We start from the raw sequence: 25,810 nt of genomic DNA on the forward strand, positions 1-25,810 counted from the left end.
TGAAAAAGACATTTGAACAATTCTTTCTATGGAATGACTAATTCTGATATCTAAACTAGGGCATGATCCAGCAAAGAAAGAAAAACATAGAATAATATCTCCAATAAATATTAAGTAACACATATTAAAATTATACCAGAAATGCAGGTATAAATTAAGAAGGTACCACGAAAGGCAGTAGAAAAGTACAGTTCTCAAATATAAATCCCAGTAACTAAAAGTATCTAAGAAAGATCAATAATAAAGAAAACTGAGAAAAATCAGAAATAAGATTCTCTACGTACTCTAGAACTGGGGGGAAAAGACAGCCAGTCCCTATCCAAAAAAACAGAAACATAACATACCATATTAATAACAAAAAACAATAAAAATCATATTATTTCATTAGAGAAAAATGCTTTTACAAAATACACTTTATGTTAAAAAACATTTTAAAAACAGAAGAATAAATGGATCTTTCTATCTATAACTAAGAACTGGAATTATTTACAATAGAAAAACACTGGTGAAAGCCTTTCCGGTAAGATTAGGAGAAAAGCAAGCATGCCCATTGTCAACACTAGAAATGCTAGCTACTGCAATAAGATAAAGAAATTGAGGAAAATAGCACAGGTAAAGTACAAACAAAGTTATTACTTTGCTTGATAACTTGCTGGAAAAGCTTTAGAGACAACTAAAAATTCAATAACAAATAACTTTAGTAAAGTGGCTGGATAAACAACAATGCATAAAACACCAGATGTTTTGTATATACCACCAATAAAACCAACAGGAAGAGACATGAAAAGACATTACAACCACATGACTAAATAATTTATAAAATATCTGAAAGTCCAGTTACCAAGAAACATACAGGAATTACATGAATATGACTAAAAAATATTCATTAGATAAATACAGATGAATTAGAGACATATGAATTCCTCATGGTTGGTCCATGGTAACAGTGAAAAATAACAATGCTATCTAAATTCATCTACAGATTCAATGTAATACCAATTAAACTACTGACTACTGACTTAGTGGAACTAGAAAAATTAAGATGAAATTCATCTGGAGAAGCAATGGTCAAGATGAGAAAAGATAAAAAGGAAGAGTCCTAGAAGTACCAGATCTAAAACTATACTACAAAGCAATAATGATAAAATTCTTTCTGGTTAGAAAATAGAAAGGTTGGTCAGTGGAACAAATTATGTACATGACCCAGAAATAATTAAACACAGCAGCACAGGGTTCAATAAATCCAAGGACATTTTCTATTAGGGTGATTCCTTATTTGATAAAAACTGCTGAATTTAGGTTTAGGTCAAATGTGATCTAAAAGTCATGTAATAAATTAGAGGAGAGAGAAGAGTCATGTAACAAATTAGAGGAGAGAGGAAAGGAACATCTTTCATAAATATGGATAGAGAGGAAGTATTTTGATCAAATAAGGGATATGTAATAGGATCACAAATGATAAAATGGACAATTTCAATTACATAAAATAAAGAACTTTTCCATGAATAAAAAATCAATGCAGTTAGAATCAGAGGAAAACAGTTAGCTGGGGGAAAAAATCTTTGCAATAAGTTTTTCTGATACAAGTCTGGCTATCCAAGACATATATAAAAATAATTCAAATACATAAGAACAAGAACCATTTCTCAAGAGATAAATGATAAAAGGATATGAATAGAGAGCTTTCAAAAGAAGTTTTCAAAATATCAATGACCATATAAAATGCTCCAAATTACCAATCATTAGATAAATGCAAATTAAAGTAACTCTTAGGTCTCACTTCACATTAATCACATTGGCAAACATGTCAAAAAAAGAATATGACAATTATTGGGGGGGGACAAGTACACTAACAATAATAATGGTGGAGGAGCTGTAAATTGGTTCAGTCATTTTAGAAAGCAATTTGGGACTAAAAAAATGACTAAACTATGCATAACCTTTGGCCCAGCCAGACTACATTAGGTCTATACCCACAGAGATCTAAGAAAGAGGAAAGAAGCCTCTGTGTACAAAAATATTAAAAATCTATGTTATGTTGTAGGAAAGCATGGAAAACAAGTGGATGATGATTAATTGGGTAATGGCTGAATAAACTATAAAAGAACATACTGATAAAGGGAATAGATTTAGGGAATCTGGGAAGACCTATTTGAATTAATGCAGAGTGAAGTGAGCTGAACTAGGAGAATAATGTATTCAATGATGACAATAATGTAAAGGGATACATACTACAATATGTATGTAATATAAAAAAAAACTTTGAAAAAATTAAAGAGTCTGATTGTAGGATTACAGATTTAGAACCAGAAGAACTCCTGAGGTCGAGAGGTCAAATGATCAGCGCAATGACCAATCATGACTTCAGATGCCCGTCAGATGAGAAGCACAAGACGAGGGATGCATTCTTATACGGAGATCATGTGTGTTTGCATCCCTCAATTATGCTCTCTTATTTTTCTATCATACAATTTCTTAATGATATCTTTTGCTTTTGTTCTTCAAAGTTCCTCTTTGGTTATATACTAAAGAGTGATGATACCCATCATGAACTTCACTGCCCTCTAAAGGGAGGTCTTTTATTGGAAGGAGAATTGGGAGGGCTTGGGTATATAGTAATAGCGACGGAAGATAATGAAACATTAATTAGAAAAATACATAACAGAGAGTACAGAATTGGATACAGATAAGAAGGGCAGTTTTGTTACTACTGATAAATTTAATATGTGCTTAAAATTATACATAATAGAAGCTCCCAGTGGCATATGGTCAGTCAGCCAGCATTCAATGAATCAAAAAACATTTATTAAGCACTTACTATATGCCAGAACTGTACCAGGCACTGAGGAAATAAAGAAGCAAAACCAGTCCCTGCCATCAAGGAGCACACATTTAAGTGAGGTAAGACAATATGCAAACAACTATGTGCCTACTGGATATATACAGAACCAACAGGAGTCAATCCTATAGTAAAGGCAGTGGAAGTGGGGTGGGGTGGGGGAGGGAAGGAGAGAAGGGGGCAGAGAGCAAAAAGCTCAGAATACAGAATTTAAGTTGAGTCCTGAAGGAAGCCAGGAAAGGCTAGGCGGTGAAGGTAAGGCAGGAGAACATTCAAGGCATGGGGAGAACCAGTGAAAAAGAACTCAGTCAGGAGATGGAATATTATGTGTAAAGCACCACAAGAAGGCTGATGTCATAAAGAGTTTTTTTTTGAGGAAAGTAAAATGTAAGAAGATTGGAAAGGTTAGAAGTGTATCAGGTTGTAAAAGACTTTAAGAGCTTAATAGAAGATTTCGTATTGGATCCTGAAGGTGTTAAGGAGCTGGAGTTAACTGAGTAGAGGAGTAATTTTGGCGGTCGAGTGGATGACAGACTAGAAGTGGTAAGAGACTCGCGGGAAAGAAGACTAACCAGAAGGCTATTGCAACAGTCCAGGTGAGAGATGATGAGGGTCTGTATCAGGGTGGGGGCAATATCGGAGGAGAGATGTGGTGAAGGTAGAGAAAAGACCTGGCAACAGACTGTATGTGTGGAATGGATGAGTGAAGAGTCAAGAGTGACACTGCAAGCCAACAAGCCTGGCAGGAAAAAAAATCCATTTAATTATTGTAAAAAAAAAAAAAAAAAAGAATAAAATACACTCATACCCAGAATAATAATACGAAGGTATTCCCAATTTTATGTTGCAAACAATATGTTAGTGGGCTCTGTAATCTTTAGGATAAACTTTTATTTTGGAATGCTGCTACCTCTGTAGTCTTGTGGAATACTTATTTTAATCAGTTCAATTTAGAAATGTCCTTTCATGAATCAACCACAGAGAATTACCATATATTCTTTTATATTTGCATATTGTACCTTTATCACAAAACTCAAAATTGCTTAAAACTTTCTCATTCTTTGAGATAAAAAATGCATATTCTTAGTTTACTAATACACAGATGCAAGATCAAGAAGTGGAATGACTGAATTGTTCTGTGCTCACACGGCCCGTGTGTTAAACTTGATAGCATGAAAATAAACAGTTTTTCTGATTTGATAGACATATAGTGCATAAAAACTTCATCTCACTTGAAGTATATTTTCTTCTCATATATATGTGTATGTTTATGTATTATAAGATTCTGTGTGTATATTTATGAAATTTTTGAGTAGAAAATGACTCCATCTCTCTCATGTCTTTTCCATCTTCTCCCCATACAAACACCTCCTCTTCCCAAGAAGTAGAGAATCTTTATTTAATCCCTACACCTACTAGAGCAGGTGCTGAGTAAGCTTAATGTGGCCTATGGCTCTTGGAGTCATTTGTAATTTTGGAACAAAAGGAAAAAAATGGGTTTGTGATTCCATTGACTTGGATATTCTTTCCAAAGATTTGGTAGCAGCCCATGCATGCCTGTTCATTCTATGTCACACAGTGGTGGCCTTCCTTGCTTTTTCCTGACCCTATGAGTATGCCAGTGGAGCCATCCAGGCTGTCCATTTGTCATCACTGGTGTCATGAGATAAATATATTTCATTTTTCTATCATATGACTTTTTAAAAATTTATTTTGTTTTCAACATTCATTTCCACAAAATTTTGAGTTCCAAATTTTCTCCCCATCTCTCCCCTCCCCCTACTCCAAAACAACTTGCATTCTGATTGCCTCTTCTAACAATGGGCCTTCTCTTCTAAGATCCCTCTCTTCCCTTATCCCTATCTTCTCCCTTGTCCTGTAGGGCAAGATAAATTTCTATACCCCAATACCTCTTATTTCCCAGTTGTACGCAAAAACAATTCTCTACATTGGTTCCTAAAACTTTGAGTTCTAACTTCTCTCCCTTCTTCCCTCCCCACCCATCCCCACTGAGAAGGCAAGCAATTCAATATAGGCTATACATGCGTAGTTTTGCAAATGACTTCCATAATAGTCATGTTGTGTAAGACTAACTATATTTCCCTCCATCCTATCCTGCCCTCCATTTCTTCTCTTCTCTCTTTTGACCTTGTCCCTCCCCAAGAGTGTTGACTTCTAATTGCTCCGTCCTCCCATTTGCCCTCCCATCATCCCCCCCACTCTGCTTATCCCCTTTTCCCCTATTTTCTTGTAGTGTAAGATAGGTTTTCATACCAAATTGAGTGATATTATTCTTTCCTTGAGCCAAATGTGATGAGAGTAAGCTTCACTTTTTCCTTCTCACCTCCCCCCTTTTCCCCTCCATTGGAAAAGCTTTTTCTTGCTTCTTCTATGAGAGATAATTTGCCCAATTCCATTCCTCCCTTTCTACTCCCAATATATTCCTCTTTCACCCCTTAATTTTATTTTTTTAGATATGATCCCTTCTTATTCAACTCACCATGTTCTCTGTGTGTGTGCGTGTGTGTGCGCGCATGCATATAATTCCTCCAACTACCCAGAAAAGTTTCAAGTTACAAATATTATCTTTCCATGTAGGAATGTAAATAGTTCAACTTTTGTAAGTTCCTTCTGATTTCTCTTTCCTGTTTACCTTTCCATGCTTCTCTTGATTCCTATGTTTGAAAGTCAAAATTTTCTTTTCAGCTCTGGTGTTTTCATCAAGAATGCTTGAAAGTCCTCTATTTCATTGAATGACCACTTTTTCCCCTGAAATATTATACTCAGTTTTGCTGGGTAGGTGATTCTTGGTTGTAATCCTAGTTCCTTTGACTTCTGGAATATCATATGCTAGCCCTTCAATCCCTTAATGTAGAAGCTGCTAGATCTTCTGTTATCCTGACTGTATTATCACAGGACTCAAATAGTTTCTTTCCAGCTGACTAATATTTTCTCCTTGACCTGTGAACTTTGGAATTTGGCTACAATATTCCTGGGAGATTCTCTTTTTGTAACTCTTTCAGGAGGTAATCAGTGGATTCTTTCAATATTTATTTTGTCCTCTGATTCTAGAATATCAGGGCAGTTCTCCTTGATAACTTCATGAAAGATGATGTCTAACCTCTTTTTTTGATCATGGCTTTCAAGTAGTCCCATAATTTTTAAATTTTTTCTCCTGGGTCTATTTTCCAGGTCAGTTGTTTTTCCAATGAGATATTTCACACTGTCTTCTATTTTTTCATTCTTTTGGTTTTGTTTTATAATTTCTTGGTTTCTAATAAAGTCATTAGCTTCCATCTGCTCCGTTCTGATTTTTAAAGAACTATTTTCTTCAGTGAGCTTTTGAATGTCCTTTTCAATTTGGCCAGTTCTGCTTTTTAAAGCACTCTTCTCCTCATTGGCTCTTTGCCATTTGAGTTAGTCTATTTTTAAAGCTATTATTTTCTTCAGCATATTTTTTTGGGGGGGCTCTTTTAGAAAGCTGTTGGCTTACTTTTCCTGATTTTCTTGCATTGCTCTCATTTCTCCTCCCAATTTTTCCTCCACCTCTCTTACTTGATTTTCAAAATCCTTTTTGAGCTCTTTCATGGCCTGGGACCGCTGCATATTTATTTTGGAGGTTTTGGATGCAGAAGCATTGACTTTTATGTCTTTCCCTGATGGTAAGCACTGTTCTTCCTCATCTGAAAGGATGGGAGAGAATACCTGTTCGCCAAGAAGGTAACCTTCTCTAGTCTTATTTTTTTCCCCTTTTTGGGGCATTTTCCCAACCAGTTACTTGATTTTTGGGTCCTTTGTCAAGAGTAGGGTATACTCTGAGACCTTTTAATTCTCAGTTCCTCCAACATGGCATAATCAAGGGAGAGGATTTTACTCCTCAGGGGCCTCCAGTTCTGCCATGCTCCAGAACTGTGCTCAGGGCTGAGATTCATATCAGCTGCTCAATTCCTCCAGGGGCTTTAAGCTGAGCTGCTCCAATAATGGACCCTGGTTGCTGCTGCAGCTGTCTGCCCCCACAGCCACCTGCTGCTGCCACTGCTTGGGGCCAAGGGATGAACCTGTTCCCTTCTCTCTCTGGTTGAAAAAGCCCTCTCACTGACCTTTGGTACCTGTTGGTTAAGGGATCTGTGAACTGCTGCTGCTGGGGATTGGGTCCCTAAAGACTGCTCTGGTCCTGCTCCTCCCAGTGTCATGTGGCCAAGGCTGGGCTGGGCTCCACTCCTCGTCTGATGCGACAGACCTTTCTCGTTGGCCTTCCACGTCACCCTGATCTGGAAATCTCCTCCACTCCTTTGTTCTGTGGCTTCTGCTGCTCTAGAATTTGTTGAAAGTCTTTCTTCACAAGTATTTTATATGCTGTGGGAGAAGAGCTAGAGCATATGCATCTTTCTACTCTGCCATCTTGACTCTACCCCTTATCATACAATTTCTTAATGACATCTTTTGCTTTTGTTTTTCAAAGTTCCTCTGTGGTTATGTACTGCAGAGTGATGACACCCATCATGAACTTTATTGCCCTCTGTGTGATAGTAATTTTCAATTATTAGGTAATTGCTGGAATTCTTATTTTACAACCATATAGCAATACCAGCTTAATTTATTTTTAGATAGTTTTTTTGTCTCTGGAGAAATTTTGGGTCATTAAAGAAGCTCTGAGATTTCCATTATTCTTTTCATGTTCAATTCTGGGCCCAACTTACTATCCATTATAGTACTCATTTGTAATATCTGTGTCATGTAGACATACTTATGGACTCTCTATGTTACATATCCAGCTGCTGGGCAACAGGCATTCTGTATCTGTTTGGTTTTTTCCATGTGGAGACTGAAGCCAAACTCATCTGAGTTACAGATCCTTCTTAGAGGTTCTGTAATGTTCTGGGGCTTGATGAAACATATTATCACTAACCATAAAAACTTCCTCTTCTTCTTTAAAAAACTTTTTTTAATTAATAAGCTTTTTTTATTTTTTCTTCCAGATCCTCCCAAATTGAACAACAACTTAAAAAAATCTTCTAACAAACATGAACCGGAAATAAAAATAAATTCCATAATGGCCACATCTAAAGTTATATGTCTCTTTCTATACCTTGAGTCTGAAGGAATACCTCTTCAATATACTGGATCTCTTGCACATATATAGTGGTGAAAATCTTTGTCAATCATGCATTTTTCTGTTTTATGCTTCACCTAATATTTATGATCAGAGTCAGTGAAGAAGGTTATTCTGGTTATTATTTCTTTCAAGGAATCTTTAATAATATGATATATGAATGGAAGGCTCCTCAGGAGAGTTATTAATGTAGCATTTTAGTTTAATGAATCAAATGCTTTTTCATAATCAGTAAATAATAAATACAAAAGTATCTTCCCATGCATATTTGTTACAAGGTTTTTTGTTATTTTAAATTGTTGTTCAACTGGGAGAAGAGAAAATAAAAATGGCTTTTCATCAAAAAAATTTTTTTTAAAGGAAAAAGGGGGATTCCTTGTAGACAGTGAGGTCCTCCAGATGGATCATATTTCAATCAATTTTAAAACTGTATTGCTAAGGATGTGTGTGGTCCATTCATTTTAGAATATTTTTCTTCATTATTTTTCAATAAACAAAAATCTATTCTCTCTCCTTTTCATTCTTACTCATTCACTAGGGAAAAAATAAAAATAAAAGCCTAGTAATAAATATGTATTATCAAGCAAAACTAATCCACACTGGCCATATTAAAAAAGTTATGAATAAATATGCATCCTGAGTTTAACATCTCTCTCCTTTAGAAGGTGGGGAACATGTTTCATCATGGCACTTCAGGAATAGTTGGTCAATGGCTGATTAGAGTTCTTAAGTCTTTCAAAGTTGTTTGTCTTTATATCCATTGTAGAATATCAATTATGAAAACATGTTCATTCTCTACTAATAACCTCATTAGGTAAATTTAACAGGCAGCCACCACATAAGGTTTCTGGGATACTAAATATCCCTAGGGCCTGCTAAAGCTTATGCTTTAGCAATGACAAGGTAAGGTATTTCCTACTCTTTCTAAGCAGGTCTGGGAAGTTCAGTGAGGGGATTCAAGACTGGCTTAGGGATGTTCAACATTTTCCAGGCAACTCTTTGAGAGACTGAGTAAAATACCCTTTGTAAGTTATGTAATTAGATGGAGTTCCTATTTCTTCTAAAGATGCTACTGGTCCACTGGTTGCAATAACAAGCAAAAGTTGAATATAGGAAGCAGAGCAGTAGCAAATGGACCTTGGAATGAGAGGACTCATTTAGATGGCTACTGGGTGTTTGTTTATTTTAAATTGTGTGTTTTTCTCCACCGGTGACTTTATATTTTGTTCATACCTTCCTAGTACTTTTTCATACTTTTGCAAAGAATCAAAAATAAAATTATAGACCCTAATGTACTTGGGGGTGCATGGTGAAATAGGTATGCTTATACATTGTTGGTAACATTATAAATTGATTTAATCTTCATGCAAAACAATCTGGTAATGTGTAATCAGTCTAAGACAGTAAGTTTACTTTGTGACCACATAAAAAATAAATAATGAAAAAGAAAATCATCATACAGAGATTTTCATAGCAGTGTTACATATAAAGAAAACAAAAACTGGAAATGACCCAAATGGTTTACAAAAGGAGACTGATAAAACAATCTAAAGTAATATGACAGTTAATTAAATATAACTATACAGACTTTTGAGGGATGGAAATTTCATATGAAATGTTATATGAAAAAAACTGAACATAAAATAACCATACACACTAATTTATAACTAAGGAAAAGATATATACATTAACTAAGACTGGAAGATAGAAAAAGTCAGTAAGATGATCTAAGTTCTTAGACGGTGTATAACCCTTTTCACATGGCCCCTTGAAGACTAAGAGACCAAATAAAGGGAGAACATCCCTTCTGAAAATCTAACAAGAGGGAGCCCCTATTTCCTCTAAAGATAGATAGTCAGGAGATAGTATAGGCCATGTGATATAACAGGTAAAATAGCTATGTGGAAAGCAGAGTTGGTAGGAAGTGGAACTTAAGTTGGAAGACTCGTTAAGATAGGTCATGTCAATCTGCTCATTGTAAATATGTATATTTCTACATTGGTGATGTTTGCCTATATCCTCCTGGCACCTTCTGGAATGAGGCTTCTTGGTTTCCTATATGCTGAGAAATGTATTTTGGGCTACATAATTACTACTAAATGCTTACAGAATATGAAATACTGAAAAGTTGATTACTATGCTTTCCCATGTTTTTAAAAGATTTTTTCTCCTGTGTAGAAGAAGCTGAAAAAGAGGAGGACCAGTTCCTTCCTCATTATGTCATTTGGGGGTCCATTTCCCTATTCTGTTTCCCTACTCACTATATAATCACTTTCAGGAAAACGACTCTGTGAGATACTTATTCTTTCCATCACTTGACTTGAATCAATTTAGACCTTAATTATGGAAGGTCTATTTTAGAGTGAGCACGCAGTCTCTGGATAGAGAAATATTCAAGGTAAATTCTGAAAAAAACAAACAAACAAACAAAAAACCTATTTAGTCCTAGCCTCCATTGCTAATGCCCTAGCCTTTCCTTTGTTTGCCTTCTCAGTAATGAATAAAACAAGGAAGTAATAATGGCCATAGTCACATGTTTATACAAATGACTAACATGAATTTCAAATATCAGTATAGAGTTTTTTTCTTTTTGTAATAAATCCTTTAAATTATTTTAAACAAGGTTTGGTTCAATATCACTTCTAAAAGCTGATTTGGAGACAAATTGTTGACAGCTGATTCCTGGATGGCTGCTGAATAGTTCCTTCAGATCATAAAGAACAGTTGAAGAAGAAGCTGGATTGTTTTGCTTCATTTAGAGTGCCAAACTAGGATCACATTTTGGAAATTATACCTAGCCAGGTTTTAGTGTATTATAAGGAAAAGCTTTCTAGCAATTTCAGATGTCCCAAAGTGAAATGGGATATTTCAATGGGTAGTAAGTCCTTTATCACTTCATATGAAATTGGAATGACTTGTCAAGATACTGTAGGGTAGATTCTTGTTTCAGGTATAGATTGCACTACATGACTTTTAAAATCTATTACAGCTCAAAAAGAGTCATAGACAATGCAAAATGGCATGACAACTTTCCTAATTAAAAATAACATTTCATATTTTTAAAAATCCTCACAGTTCTTTCAGAAGACTAAGTGAAATGTCCTCATGAGACTCTATTCCAAGGCAAGTATCTCAATTTCCTTATCTGTAAAACAGAGGCATCAAGACTAATAATTTTTTTTTATAATTAAATTTATTTATTTAACTTTTAACATTCATTTTCACAAAATTTTGGGTTACAAATTTTCTCCCCTTCTATCCCCTCCCCCCCCGCCCGAACACTAAGCATTCTAATTGCCCCTATGACCAATCTGCTCTCTCTTCTATCATCCCTCTCTGCCCTTGTCTCCGTCTTCTCTTTTGTCCTGTAGGGCCAGATAGCTTTCTATACCCCTTTACCTGTATTTCTTATTTCCTAGTGGCAAGAACAATACTCGACAGTTGATCCTAACACTTTGAGTTCCAACTTCTTTACCTCCCTCTCTCCCCACCCCTTCCCTTTGGAAGGCAAGCAATTCAATATAGGCCAAATCTGTGTAGTTTTGCAAATGACTTCCATAATAGTTGTGTTGTATAGGACTAACTATATTTCCCTCCATCCTATCCTGTCCCCCATTACTTCTATTCTCTTTTGATCCTATCCCTCCCCATGAGTGTCGACCTCGAATTGCACTCTCCTCCCCATGCCCTCCCTTCTATCATCCCCCCCACCCTGCTTGTCCCCTTATCCCCCACTTTCCTGTATTGTGAGATAGGTTTTCCTACCAAAATGAGTGTGCATTTTATTCTTTCCTTTAGTGGAAAGTGATGAGAGTAGACTTCATGTTTTTCTCTCACCTCCCCTCTTTATCCCTCCACTAATGAGTCTTTTGCTTGCCTCTTTGATGAGAGATAATTTGCCCCATTCCATTTCTCCCTTTCTCCTCCCAATATATTTCTCTCTCACTGCTTGATTTCATTTTTTTTTTAAGATATGATCCCATCCTCTTCAATTCACTCTGTGCACTCTGTCTCTATGTATGTGTGCATGTGTGCATGTGTGTGTGTATAATCCCACCCAGTACCCAGATACTGAAATGTTTCAAGAGTTACAAATATTGTCTTTCCATGTAGGAATGTAAACAGTTCAACTTTAGTAAGTCACCTTTTCATGGTTCTCTTCATTCTTGTGTTTGAAAGTCAAATTTTCTTTTCAGCTCTGGTCTTTTCATCAAGAATGCTTGAAAATCCTCTATTTCATTGAAAGACCAATTTTTCCCCTGAAGTATTATACTCAGTTTTGCTGGGTAGGTGATTCTTGGTTTTAGTCCTAGTTCCTCTGACTTCTGGAATATCCTATTCCATGCCCTTCGATCCCTTAATGTAGAGGCTGCTAGATCTTGTGTTATCCTGATTGTATTTCCACAATACTTGAATTGTTTCTTTCTAGCTGCTTACAATATTTTCTCCTTGACCTGGGAACTCTGGAATTTGGCCACAATGTTCCTAGGAGTTTCTCTTTTTGGACCTCTTTCAGGCGGTGTTCTGTGGATTCCTTGAATATTTATTTTGCCCTCTGGTTCTAGAATCTCAGGGCAGTTTTCCTTGATAATTTCATGAAAGATGATGTCTAGGCACTTCTTTTGATCATGGCTTTCAGGTAGTCCCATAATTTTTAAATTGTCTCTCCTGGATCTATTTTCCAGGTCAGTTGTTTTTCAAATGAGATATTTTACATTATCTTCCATTTTTCCATTCTTCTCGCTTTGTTCTGTGATTTCTTGCTTTCTCATAAAGTCCTTAGCCTCCATCTGTGCCATTCTAATTTTGAAAGAACTATTTTCTTCAGTGAGCTTTTGGACCTCCTTTTCCATTTGGCTAATTCTGCTTTTGAAAGCATTCTTCTCATTGGCTTTTTGAACCTCTTTTGCCAATTGAGTTAGGCTAGTTTTCAAGGTGTTAATTTCTTCAACATTTTTTTGGGTCTCCTTTAGCAGGGAGCTGATCTGCTGTTCATGCTTTGACTTCATGTCTCTCATTTCTCTTCCCAGCTTTTCCTCTACCTCTCTAACTTGATTTTCAAAATTCTTTTTGAGCTCTTCCATGGCCTGAGCCCATTGGGTGGGCTGGGACACAGAAGCCTTGATTTCTGTGTCTTTGCCTGATGGTAAGCATTGTTCTTCCTCATCAGAATAGAAGGGAGGAAATGCCTGTTCACCAAGAAAGTAACCTTCTATAGTCTTATTTCTTTTCCCTTTTCTGGGCATTTTCCCAGCCAGTGACTTGACCTCTGAATATTCTCCTCACACCCACCTCGCTTCCTGATCCTCCCAGCCAGTGTTTGGGGTCTGAGATTCAAATGCTGCTTCCAGCCTTAGGAAGTGTGTGTGATTAAGTTCAGGTGGTCAGGTCGGGGCAGGGCCACCTCTCAGGCTCAGTTCCCTCAGGGGGTTTATGCACAGACCTTCCACAATGGATTCAGGCTCCCACCTGCTTGGGGAGCCCCGGTCTGCAACTGCCTCTCAGCTTCTACCTCCCGGGGGGGGCCTGAGTTATCCCCACTCCCCTCTCGACCTGCCAAAGAGACTCTCTCACCGACCCCCGTCACCTGTGGGTGAAGGGACTTGTGCGGCCTCTGGAGATCCTGTCCCTGAAGCCTGCTCGGATCTGCTTTTCTTGATGCCGTGGCCGCAGCAGGTCTGGGCTGGGTTCCACGTCTGCAGCATGACGGACCTTCTGCGAGAGGTTTGCAGGTCCCTCTGTAGGTGGAGGGACCCGCGTGGCCGCTGGAGATCCCGTCCCTGAAGCCTGCTCGGATCTTTTCCTCTCGGTGCCGCGGCCGCGGCAGGGCTGCACTCAGCTCCCAGTCCTGGAGCCCAGTCCGCAGCGCGAAGGACCCCCCGTGAGAGGTTTGCAGGTGTCTCCGGAACAGAAATCTCCCTCGCTCCAATGTTCCGTGGCCTCTGGGTGCAGAATTCGCCGTGAGTTACTTCCCTGTAGCTGTTCTATGGGTTGTGGGTTCGGAGCTATGTGTATGTGTGTCTTTCTACTTCGCCATCTTGGCTCCGCCCCCCAAGACTAATAATTTCTAAGGTTCCTAGCAGTTCTAAGATCCTATGATTCTATGAAATGGTCCACTGTTAGTCCATGTTGTTTATATATGTTATCAGTGATACCATAAACAAAGGAAGTATCCAAAGAATGACTTGGTGAAACAAATTCTTCTCTGAAATTCCCATTTTTCCAGAGCTTTCACCTCATCATTTTACCCATGAATGAGGTTTAGGTTCTCTCTCATCTTATTTCCTTGCTAATACATTCATCAACGAGACAATTACTAAGAGGATGACTATGCTATTAAATATTAAGCTCACTTCCACCTGCCTTCAGGCACAGGTAACAATCAGAATAACTCTTCTAAAACAATTTTTTAACGTGATTTTCAAAAGAGGTAAACTATTACTATGGAGAGGTAAACTATTACTTATCATATAAAACTTCTCTTGAGCTCCCTCTTCAAAGTTCTGAGTCTGTACTATTCAGATGTAACAGAGTTCTTCCCATCATGCTTCTACTCTACTTTTGCTGCTGTTTACTCTAAGATGGAAATAAAAAGATGGATCTTTTGCCATTAAGCTTACAATTTACTGGGGATGGACAATACACAAAAGACTAAAAAAATTTCAAGGTTATAAATCAGTGCAAATTAACACAGAACACAAAAAACTAAAGGGAAGAATAAATAAGCAATTGCAATAACGTAGGGCCTAAACGAAGTCTGTTGAGGAATTATAAGAAGTGAGGTTGTTGAGATTGGTGGTCTTGAAAGCCAGACAGATGATGGTGGATTTTTCTTGTCAATCAGAAATGTAGACATTCTGAAGTTGGAGGAAGGGCAGGGAAAAAGCATTTATTAAGTGCGTATAGTGTGCAAGGATCAGTCAAGTCTCACTTTACAAATATTATTTCGTTTGATCGACACAAAAAGCCTGTGAGGTAGGTGCTAGTAGTATCTCCATTTTACAGATGAGAAAAATGAGGCAGAAAGGTTAAATGACCTGACCCAGCATTTCACAGTTGGGAAGCATGTCAGACTGCATTTGAATTTAGGACTTCCTGATTTCAGACCCATTGCTCCATCTACTGTGCCACCACACAGTTCTCTTTTACAAACATGCTACAGAACTTGAATAAATCACTTCACTTTTATATGGCTTGGTTTTTCTCTTTATATATGAAGCAGGATGGTTGGTAGAACATGTCAAAGTCCTCTTATAACATATAATTTGTGTACTATACATAAATAATGACTTAAATTGAGTATTACTCTCCTGAGACATGAGATGAAGAAGCTGTCATTAAGTATCAGAGTATCCCAGGATAGTCACAAATCCTGTACTTTAAAGGACAGATGGTCCTTTAGACAAAAAGGATATTGAAAACAGGAGAGTTCTAGATGGGAATTCCACCTTGGACATTTAGTACCTATATAATCATGAACAAACCACCTAGTTCTACAACTCAGTTTCCTCATCAAAATCACTGGGATGGTGTTAACAAATAACAGGTTTGTCATATGGAAAAAATGCTATAATGCAAACTATTTTATGAACATTAAACTGCTGTGTAACTGTCATCATTACTAATAAAATCCTTGAGGAGACAAAACTTACTCTATACAAAACAATGTATTTTCAAGTACTAAATTGTAATATAATTTATCGTTTCTAGAAATTCAAGTGGTTACCAAATCTGTATCTCCACTTCTGAATTTTCTTTTAACTAGTACTGTCAACTGACTAGACACTGACCCCAAATTAAATACCAGAACCTCAAATGCAACATGTTCTAAATAGTATTTAATCATTTTTACCCCTAAAATGCTATTTCTGGCTTTACAGATTTCTCATGTGGGAAATCTTGGCATTATTTCTGACTTTTCCTACCCCTTCATCTCTTATACCCCGCCTCTTTGCTTTTTCCCTCCTTTTTCTTAAACCAAGTTTACCCTATGTCCTTTCAATTTCTCCTTCCCAATACTTCTGGTCTCCTACAGTCTCACTGCCACTCCAATCCCTGCTCTGTTGCTGATGACCATCCTACTTGAAGACTGTAATAGCCTCTTGACAGGTCATCTTTCTCTCTGTCACCTAATGTGTCCTTCACATCCCTGCACAACTTTTCTTCTACACGCCTAGATCTGGGTACATGCCTCCTACTGTCACTCGTGGTTCTGCTCAATTTGACACCAGACTAGCTTTTGTCCTGTTATTCTCCTAGACTTTATACGTCAGACAAATCCTCTGGCTTCTTGTATCTGTTCCCTTGTACAAACTGCTCCCTATGCCTGGAATAGCTTTCTCTCCCTTTTTCTATGAATTGAATTTCTCCCCTATCTTCCTAGCCTTGTGCCATTTTATTCTCCTCCTTTTCATGCTCTAGTCCTACTGAGACAAATCTCCGAACCTCTCCTCCCCAACTCTCTCCCCAGCCCCCATAAGTCACATAGTGCTCTTTTAAAATTTCATTTTGCATTTATCTAATTTAATTATCATATAATGTCATACCTCATCATTGTTATTGATTGTTTGTGTCTGACTCTTTGTGAAACTGTTTGGGGTTTTCTTGGCAAAGATACTGAAGTGGTTTACCATTTCCTTCTCCAGCTCATTTTACAGTTTTGGAACTGAGGCAAAGAGGGTTAAGTGACAGTCACTTAGTGTTGAAGGCCAGAGTTGAATTCAGGATGGTGAGTCTTCCTGACTTCAGGCCTGGCACGTTATCTACTGTGCCACCCAGTTACCCAACATCATCATTACTTGAATCTTTATCTTATATCTCAAACTGACTATAAACTATTCAGACAGCAACTTTGCTTTAGCTAAGCTATCTTCTCCATCACTTGTTCTTTGTATGTGGTAGGTAATTAAAAATGCTTCATGACTGATTTATTGATTGTATTTAATATGACAGGAATTGAGAGATAGAAGAGATCAATGTAGGCTAACGAGTTCAGGCTTGAAAGAGACTTGGAAGAATCTGGATAGATAAGGAAAAGTTGGACGTGAGGGGAGACATTCCAGAAGGAATGAATAAAGTGGAAAGGAACAAATCATATATGAGATAAGAAAGACGACAGATCTTGACTGGAATAGAAACTTTGTTTCTGTGGATAGGAAAAGGCTGGATATGTATGGTGGATACCTTTTATGGAGTACTTTGGGAACAAGAATGAGGAGTTTGCCTTTAATCTGAAACTCTATAAATTTGGAAGTATGGCAAGGACATGAGGACGGGGATTTTTAGAAATATTAATCTAGAAACAAAATGTAGAATGGACAAGAAAGGAAGAACTGGGGACTTAAAAAACGACAGATGTGTTTCATAATTTAATGAAATGGCAGGAAAAGCTAGGGAAAAGCCTGTGATAGGCAAATCAAATCGCAAAGATTTTCTAAAGTACAAGTATTTCTTTAGTGCATATCTGTCTTTTATCTTAAAAAAATTACTTGGACCACTTTTTTTTCAGTATTTAACAAGTGTAAAGCAATTAGCTTAAATATAGTCAGAAAGAACATGGAAAAACTCAAATTTGTTCAATATGTTTATGGTTGAAGATCTAATATATGAGGAATCTGGGAAATCTGGGGATGAATTAATATTCCTCCTAAGCTCATAGACTTGGAGCTAGAATGGCCCTGAGAGGCCATCCAGGCCAAAGCCCTCACTGCGTGGATCAACAGTTAGCTTGGAGGGCTAGATGACTTGCTTACGATCATTCAGCTAGTACATGTCACAGATAGGACTTGAATCAAGTCTTCTTCTTGTGAAGGCCAACACTTGACTCAGGATGCCATGCTGACTCTGAGGATTTTAATCTCATTTGGGCAGCTATAATTTTTCTTCTAGTAAAAGTACTAACGAGCAGAAACAATTTGTTAAAATTTTTTTTCCTCATTTTAAATTAAGGTGAAAACCACGATGCTGAGTTAGCAGGCACTATGACAATGTCCACACCACTTTATAAATTATATGATAAATGAAAAGTTCTACTGTTAACAGAAATAGTTATGAAAACTTAAATTTTCATAAAATTATGCTATATAAGCTTAAAAACTACTCTCCAAACTTTCAAAAATATCTCTTCTTTTCAATTTGCCTTTTGTTTAATGAATCTTAAAAACTAAAACATGGGAAGCACTGGCATTATTATTCATTTAATGAGAAAATGGGTATAATGACTTTAAAAAAACATTTTTCCTCTAGATACCCAAAACTTCAGAGATGCTTTATGTTATATGTGTTTTGTTCAGATTCATTCCATGCTGAACTTCCTAACAGAAAAAAAATCATATTAATTGAGTGATTATTTTGGAAAGTAATCGTTAATAAGCATTTTTTGTGTGTGTGCATGACTACTACATGTAGGACAAGTGTAAATAACGGATGATGACTTTTTATGTTCAATGTGACATCATATAATGCTATTTCCTTTTCTGACAATTATTACACTGATTGGGCAAATGTTGTAGATATAGTCTGGTTAGATTTCAGCAAAGCATCTGATAAGTATCTCATGTTTTCACTGTAGAAAGGATGGAGAGATATGGCAAGAAAATATTGTACAACTGGTTGAAGAACCAGGCTCAAAGAGTATCCATTGTGGTTCCATGTCCCTTTGGAAGAGGTCTCCAGTGAAGGGCTCTGGGGATCTGTGTTTGGGCTTGTTAAATAGCAGTTTAACATCTCTAGCAATGATCTATATAAAGGGATGGATGGCATTCTTATAAAATTTGTGGATGATACAATAGTAGGGGAGACAGGATTGTCATCATGCTTGATAACAAGAGTCAGAAGTGCAGCAGAAGCTCTTTTAGGATAGGGACAATTGCATTTTGCCTTTGTACCCTGAGTATCTTACAAAGTACTTTGTCATACAGCACATCCCTAACAAATACATGTTAAATGAGTGGATCCAAAAATACTCTGACAGACTAGAAAATTGGGTTGAATATGATAAGATGAAATTCAGTAAGGATAAACGTAAAGTCTTAAAGTTGGGTTCAAGAAATCAACTTCCCAGGTATAAGACAGAGGAGACATATCTAGAGAGCGGTTCATCTAGAAATGATATAGGGGTTTTAGGGAACCACAGACTCAATACGAGTCAACAATACGACAGCACAGTCAAAAAAGCTACTGCTTCTTGGGCTTCATTTAAGAGAGGTATAATTTTTAAGTATATAAATTGTGTTGCACTCTATCCTTGTTGGATCGTATCTGGAATATTGTTTTTGCTTTGGGCATTACATTTTGGTGAAGACACTGAAAAACAAGGAGGGCAAACAATATGGTGAAGGGTCTCAAGTTCATGCCATTTGGGTGAAGGAAATGAAAAGAAGAGAAAGCTGACTGGGAGTGGAGAGTGTTGGAGTGGGTATGATTATTGTTTTTAAGTACCCGAATGGCCGCCATATTCAAAAGGGATTTGTTCTGTTTTGTCCCAGATGGTAGAATCAAAAACAAAGAATAGAAGGGAAAATTTTCTAAGATTAAGAGTTGTTAAAAAATGGAATGGGCTGCCTCAGAAGACAGTGAATTCTCCCTCACTAGAGGTGTGTAAGTAAAGACTGGATGATCACTTGCCATATTCACTATAGCTGGGAATTCTCCTATGATATGGTTTAGGCCAAATGTCAAGGCCACTTAACATCTCAAAATCTTGTGAAACTGACTTTGCTTTTTATTGTATGGAGGCATTTTGGCACAGTGGAAAAAGCATGGGCAAGAGCAGAGTTGCTTCTAGTTTTTGTTCTGCTTTGAACTAGCTCAAAAACTTTGAATTATCTCAAAAAGAACTTAAAAGATTAAAACAAGTTATTTCACTCCTCTAGGCCTTAGTTTACTCATCTGTAAAAAATAAGAGACTTGCACTAGATGTCTGGTACCTGCCAACTCTAAAATTCTACTCAATTCTTTTTTGACTACCTGGAAAAAATGAACTTTGAGGTCTCATCAAAATGAAAAGACAGATGTCCACATCATACAGAATCCACAAAACTAAGATCAATTAAAACTTTAATTGGAAGTATTAACAGGAAGAAGAATGATGGAATAGGTTTGTAACAACTATCCTTTCAATTTAAGAGATCTTTTGGAGGGACACTGTGTTCTCCTAGGAATAGCTTAGCTTACAACCTAGCTAAAAGTAGCTAATATATTCAAGACAAGGCCGAAATTTGCATGTAGAAAAACTTTACTGAAATATTATTGGAAATTAGAGTCCTTCATCCTGCAGGTTTCTTAGAAGATCCATATGGCTAAGTATCAGTGAGTTCTAAGCACAATATGTGGAAAATTTACATAGCAGAATAGAGATGTACCATATTTCATTTTTCCTTCACTGGCAAACCTAGAGACACTGTATCTAGTGATAGTTATTAATGAATATTTCTGTACATCAAGTACAATAATTTTTACTTATGATTTGAATTCCAAAAGTGTTCCTGAGAGGTAATTAGAGACAATCAAAATAGCAATTATTCATACTCTAGAAGCTGAGAAGAGAAGTACATGCTCATTACTACTACTTGTTATATTCTTTTAAATTTTACCAAAAACATAAACATAAAACATAAAGTAATTAAGATTAATCTACTTTTTGCTCAAAAATATGACCTATATTAAAATTAGAATAATGTAACAGGGAGTGGTGAAAAACATTTTCTCATTCTTTTAAATTTATCAGTCTGTCACCAAAAAATAGGTCTCATTTCACTATCCTTAAACTAGATGACATTGTTTATATGAGGTCAACAATAAACAGATCTGTGCTCCCTCTGCTGGATTTTTTCAGAAACCTTATAGTAGAAGTGATTAAAAAAAATTACTGTTGTTGTTGCTGGCATCTTCAGTAAAGTGGAGTTCAAAAAGAACCTAAAAGAAAGCATTAGTTCAATTCAATCACCTCTAGAAATTTTGGTTAGAAAACAATTCATCTCTATAAATTTTTAGTTAAGGTACTTGCAAAGTTCTAAAAATCAGAACTAGACACACTTTTAACTCTATAACTAGCATACTACTGGATACTACTCCGGTAATCCTTTAAAATTTATTTATCAACATATACAACTGAATTTGTCTGAAGAACTTACTTTTAGTTCAAACAATATTTAGAGGATTTCCCCCCAAATTCTAAATTGAGATGGTTTATTTTTGTCTTTTACTTTCCTAAAAAAACTCAGTAGCTTTCCTAAAGTAAAGATTTACACTATTTATATCCTTTCCGATAATGTCAAGCATTACGCTTTATTTTCCAAATCATTAGCATGCAGAAGAATGACCTCATGGTGAACAGATGCACTTGGATATGGCAGTGATTAGATCAGTCCCTTCAGCAGTCAAGTGTGCCCATTCCAATTAACCCTTTAAAGCACTATCTGCTCCTTCATCTTTCTTAATACAATGTTTGAAAATTCAAGTTAAAATTTGCTTTCAGTTATTCTTTTCTAAAAAGTCACTTTAAAGAGAAGCAAATATATTATTAAAACAAAAGATTTGTAGTTCATTCTCTGAAAATTGATACTTTTTCTCAAGTAAAGGATATAAAATATAAGATAAAAATAAAAGGAAACTTATTTAAGTGAAAAGAGCTCACATTTTTTGTATTATAGAATATGCACATGAGTAAACAGGACAACTATTATATCTGTTTAGAAGGACATGGACTCATTTTGCTTTTTGGTGATGGCTACAGAATAGTAATAATTCCCTTCAACAAAGGCAAACTATGTTAAGATGGAATTTTCTAATGTGAAAAATAAGGCTTTTTCTTTTTGACTTCCAAATTTGCTTTTAAAAAGTAGAAGACATGACGTATCAGTTGAACAGTGAAATGCTCTACAGCATTTTTTTTTTTGATGCCCAAATATATTAGAGAAGAGAATTTTTATTGCCATTTGGCTCTTCAACAAAAGTCTGCTATGGTTCAATGAGTGATGGAATGTATGATGAGCTTGAAGATGGAGACATCTTATGAGGAATGTCAGCTTTAGGCATAGGTAACACTTGTTTCTGTACTCTGTTGCTAAGAGTCAAAGGATAAGAAGACAACCTCTCAAAGGGGCATAAAGTGATTAGGTGAAAATTTGTTTGCAGGTATATAGTGTGGAGGATAATGCCTAGAATTAAGTATAATTTTACATTCCTGATAAAATTCCCTATTCTTCCAATGCAAAGAAATTTGCAGGAGACCCATCCATTTCTAGAACTGTACATATACATACATACATAGATCCTAAGTTTCTGCTTTGAAGATACTAGTGGCAAGAGATGGGGATAAAGAAGTTCTAAGTTCACTGGTAAGCTTGGACTCTTTAGGATCAATTTTTCCAGTTGGCTTGCAGCTTGGAAAAGAATCAAATATATTTCTTATTGTAATGGTCAATTCATTTGAGTTATTTCATTTATTCTAATATAAGGCAAAATATCACTAATAGGAGGAAATTCTTTTAACTGACAGACTTTATTCTGGAATATTGCAAGGTGAAGAATTTTAAAAGTGGACACAAGGGGAATAAAAACCTATGCGGGGTGCAGATGATTTTAGAACGTGGATCTAAGGATCTGCCTCTACAGTATGCTATGATTTCCCACTCATGTAACACTACAATTACGCTTCAAAACAGGCCATGTAGAAATATATATGGCTTGTTCATCTTTAAGCAATGACAAGAAGAATGTTAGTAACATCAGGAAAGTATATGAAAACAATCTATAATAAAGGTGATATAAAAAAGTATAGGAACACTTACATCATAATTCTTGGGCACTGGTAATGCTTATATTTATCACAAAGTGGAATTTAATTTATTACAAAGCATAGAATCCTCAAAAAGCATAAACAAATTAGGAAATGCAATTGGGATGGTGTCATTTTTAAAAGGGGGCAGAGACAAGCATTTTGTTTTGATACCACGGATTTACATTCTAATTTCTATTTACAATGCTTTCTAAGAAAACACTTTATATTCTACTAGGGTTTGCATCTGATCAGACCATTTTCATAAACTAGTAACTGACTGAAAATACTACTTTGAAACCTCCATAAAGTGATAATAATATAAACTCAGATAATTGATTACATATGCTTTTTGGGTTAGTAGTTTCCTGTATTCATCTTCTGACTCCTCATGAAACTTTTAAAATATAGAACAACTTTTGAAAGGATTAAATTAATTTAAATGTAATAAAATTATAGGTAAAAAATGTTGTCTTTAAATATTTAAATATTTCAGTTAAGAGTATTAAAAAAGCAACACTCATTTATTAAGGGATACAAATGCTTAGTTTTTAGTTATATTTCCAAATTCTTATGTTTTAAAATTAGACTGTAAACAATTCATCTAGAATATTCAACTAGAATAAGGGAAAATATAAAATTACCATAGAGTGCTGTGCCAATGACTGATGAAAAATTAAAAGGATGTGAAAGAGAATTTGAAAAAATATTTGTTAGCTTCTCTGCATACCTTTAATTTTCTTTTACCTAAACAAATACATGACTTAAAGTGTCTAGCTAAACAGTATGAAACCTTCATTTCCCTTGAAACTGACTTTTTTCCATCTTCGTCTGTTGGCAGAATGTATAAAAGAATTCAATTCACAGCTGTTCTACTTTTTTAATGTAGGAAACATTAATCAAAGCTTTAAGTTATAAGCTTTTCTAATGTTGTTTAGTATTCCAGTTCAACAAAGATCAATAGAGGCCATCCCTGTGTTTCTTGACGCCTCTCCAGGAAGCAGAGGCACGATTATGTAAATAGCACTGGTTCCCCTTTACTTTTGCCAGCTTGCTTATCTCCAAAGCCTTCTGCCTGCTGCTACTGGCTACCAATACGAGCGCATGCATATACCTCTTATCTCCTAACAAAGCTCTGAAAGCACAAGGATTGAAGCCAGTAATGTTAAACAATGATGCATGGCTGATTTTATTTGTAAGTGATTTATTTCACTGAATTTAATTTCTTTCTTCACTGTGGATGTAAGATATTTGTTAACAAGTCAGAGTAAGAGAAATAAAGCCAGTGTTTTGAAACAATTTATACATGTTAGAAATCTATTAAGCACTCTAACAGTTGTGTGTAAAGCAGTCCAAATTAAAGGGGGCTCCTTACTGAGAATTTCAATACACACTAAATCTCTGTGATGAGTAATTTTTTTCTGTTCTGATGTGCAGAAATTACCAACCCAATTAAATACAGCCCTTTAAAACAAGAGCTCTCAGTAATAACTCCAATACAATTTTCTTTTCAACTTTGGAAATCTAAAAAATCCTACCATGTAAAACAAGGAATGGAGTCACAGAAATTTCTCCAGCTGCCAACCAGCTTGATAGATGAGATGGTTCTAAGATAGTTTCCAAACAAGGTTCTATACCAGGTGCTACCAGAGCCTGTAATTTGGCCATAGGCATAGAAACCACTCCAGGAAAATGTTAGCACACTGCACTACTGCTATGATTGGTCAAAGGAACACTATCCTTATATTTCTTCGGCATTAATCCCTGACCCTGGTATCTCAGCAGCATAATCCCCATTTAGCATTAGTAGCAACGGCTTCTACTGTGAGGAACTATTTTTCGATAAGTAAGCACTGATTCAGGCATAGCTTTTGAACAACATATTCCCAGCTCAGCAAGAAACCCACACTCCTGAATGAACTGGAGCACATTACTGAGAAAAAGTTCATTAACCTTGCTAGATTCGGAGGTTAACAGGATAGCTGAAGAAAGGCACTGAGTGAACAGCTCTGATGCAAAACAAATTAAAATGAATGTCATCATTCCTTTTGATATTCATTAGTTTATTCAGAGAGAGAATGCCCTTCTTAAATTTGCAAGCATTTATCTGTAAAAAACAGGTGTACATCTGCTGCTCAAATGCTTCTTAGTGTTAAAGAGAAGAATAATGTAGACACTCACCCGTTCCACTGAGGGAGTAACTAGGAGAGGGAGAAAAGACTTGAGCTGCGAAATCCTCGAATGTCATTACTTCTCTGTGATTCTGGATTATTGCTTCAAGATACAGAGCTCGTTCTTCATAACTACAACAATCAGTTAAGGAACAAGTGCATGTACAGAACAAATATACTACTTACTGCCAAGTGCATAAGAAGCCAACAGTTCATTATTTAAAATCATCTCTGAAACACAAATGCGACAACTAATCTTTTTAATGTGAAAAAGATCTCTTCCAAATTCTATACAGCTGTGAGGTAGAAATGACTGTCAGGAAGAGCTAAATGTTATGAGCTGCAACAACATTTTGATTTTGTGTTAAGTTTCTACTGCATTTTGATGGTTGTTTCATCACCAGACTCATTAATAAAACAAGTATAAAACACACTCATTGTTAAAATTCATATAAATGCTTTTGGCATAATGTTTATATGCAGTAGAATTTTTCTTTTTTTCAATGGACAGTAACTTCCCGATAATCTTCAGTCTATTTCATATAATTCGAGCACTGTGTTTAATGCATCTTTTTAACAATTAAGAAAATACACATCACTGAGAAAGTACTAGATCAAGGCAAGATTTTATATATATACTGCTTCAGAAGTGATAGCTAACAAACTATGAGCACTAGAAAATAAGACTTTATGTGTAGTACAACCTAGGAAATGCAGGCTACAAAGCAATTAAAAAAAAGACTATTGCCTTTTAATTAAAACTGCGACTGGGAACACACAGCATTCAAATGTGTAATCAAAAACCAGTCACCAATAAAACTTACAAGCGTAACAAGCTGAAGCAACTTTCCAGCTGTCTTAATAGGACCCCTGCTTGTGGCAGCTTTTCACAGGGTAGAAAGCAAATC

General features: G+C 36.1%; 1 protein-coding gene across 7 annotated transcripts in view; it reads right to left on the minus strand.

Annotated features, from left to right (window-relative positions):
- Window positions 1-25,810, minus strand: part of RALGAPA2 (Ral GTPase activating protein catalytic subunit alpha 2) — a 428,361-nt gene that overhangs the window by 18,092 nt on the left and 384,459 nt on the right. For 5 of the 7 annotated variants that reach the window (XM_072634579.1, XM_072634577.1, XM_072634576.1 and 2 more), the window contains one exon: window positions 24,913-25,034. In XM_072634579.1, coding sequence (XP_072490680.1) covers window positions 24,913-25,034 — 122 coding nt within the window. Of the gene's footprint in view, window positions 1-14,694; window positions 14,810-20,730; window positions 20,868-24,912; window positions 25,035-25,810 lie in introns of those variants that run through there. The other 2 variants (XM_072634578.1, XM_072634580.1) reach the window with 2 other exon arrangements.

This window comes from Notamacropus eugenii, chromosome 1 (assembly GCF_028372415.1).
Source record: "Notamacropus eugenii isolate mMacEug1 chromosome 1, mMacEug1.pri_v2, whole genome shotgun sequence".
Classification (NCBI taxonomy): Eukaryota; Metazoa; Chordata; class Mammalia; order Diprotodontia; family Macropodidae; genus Notamacropus; species Notamacropus eugenii.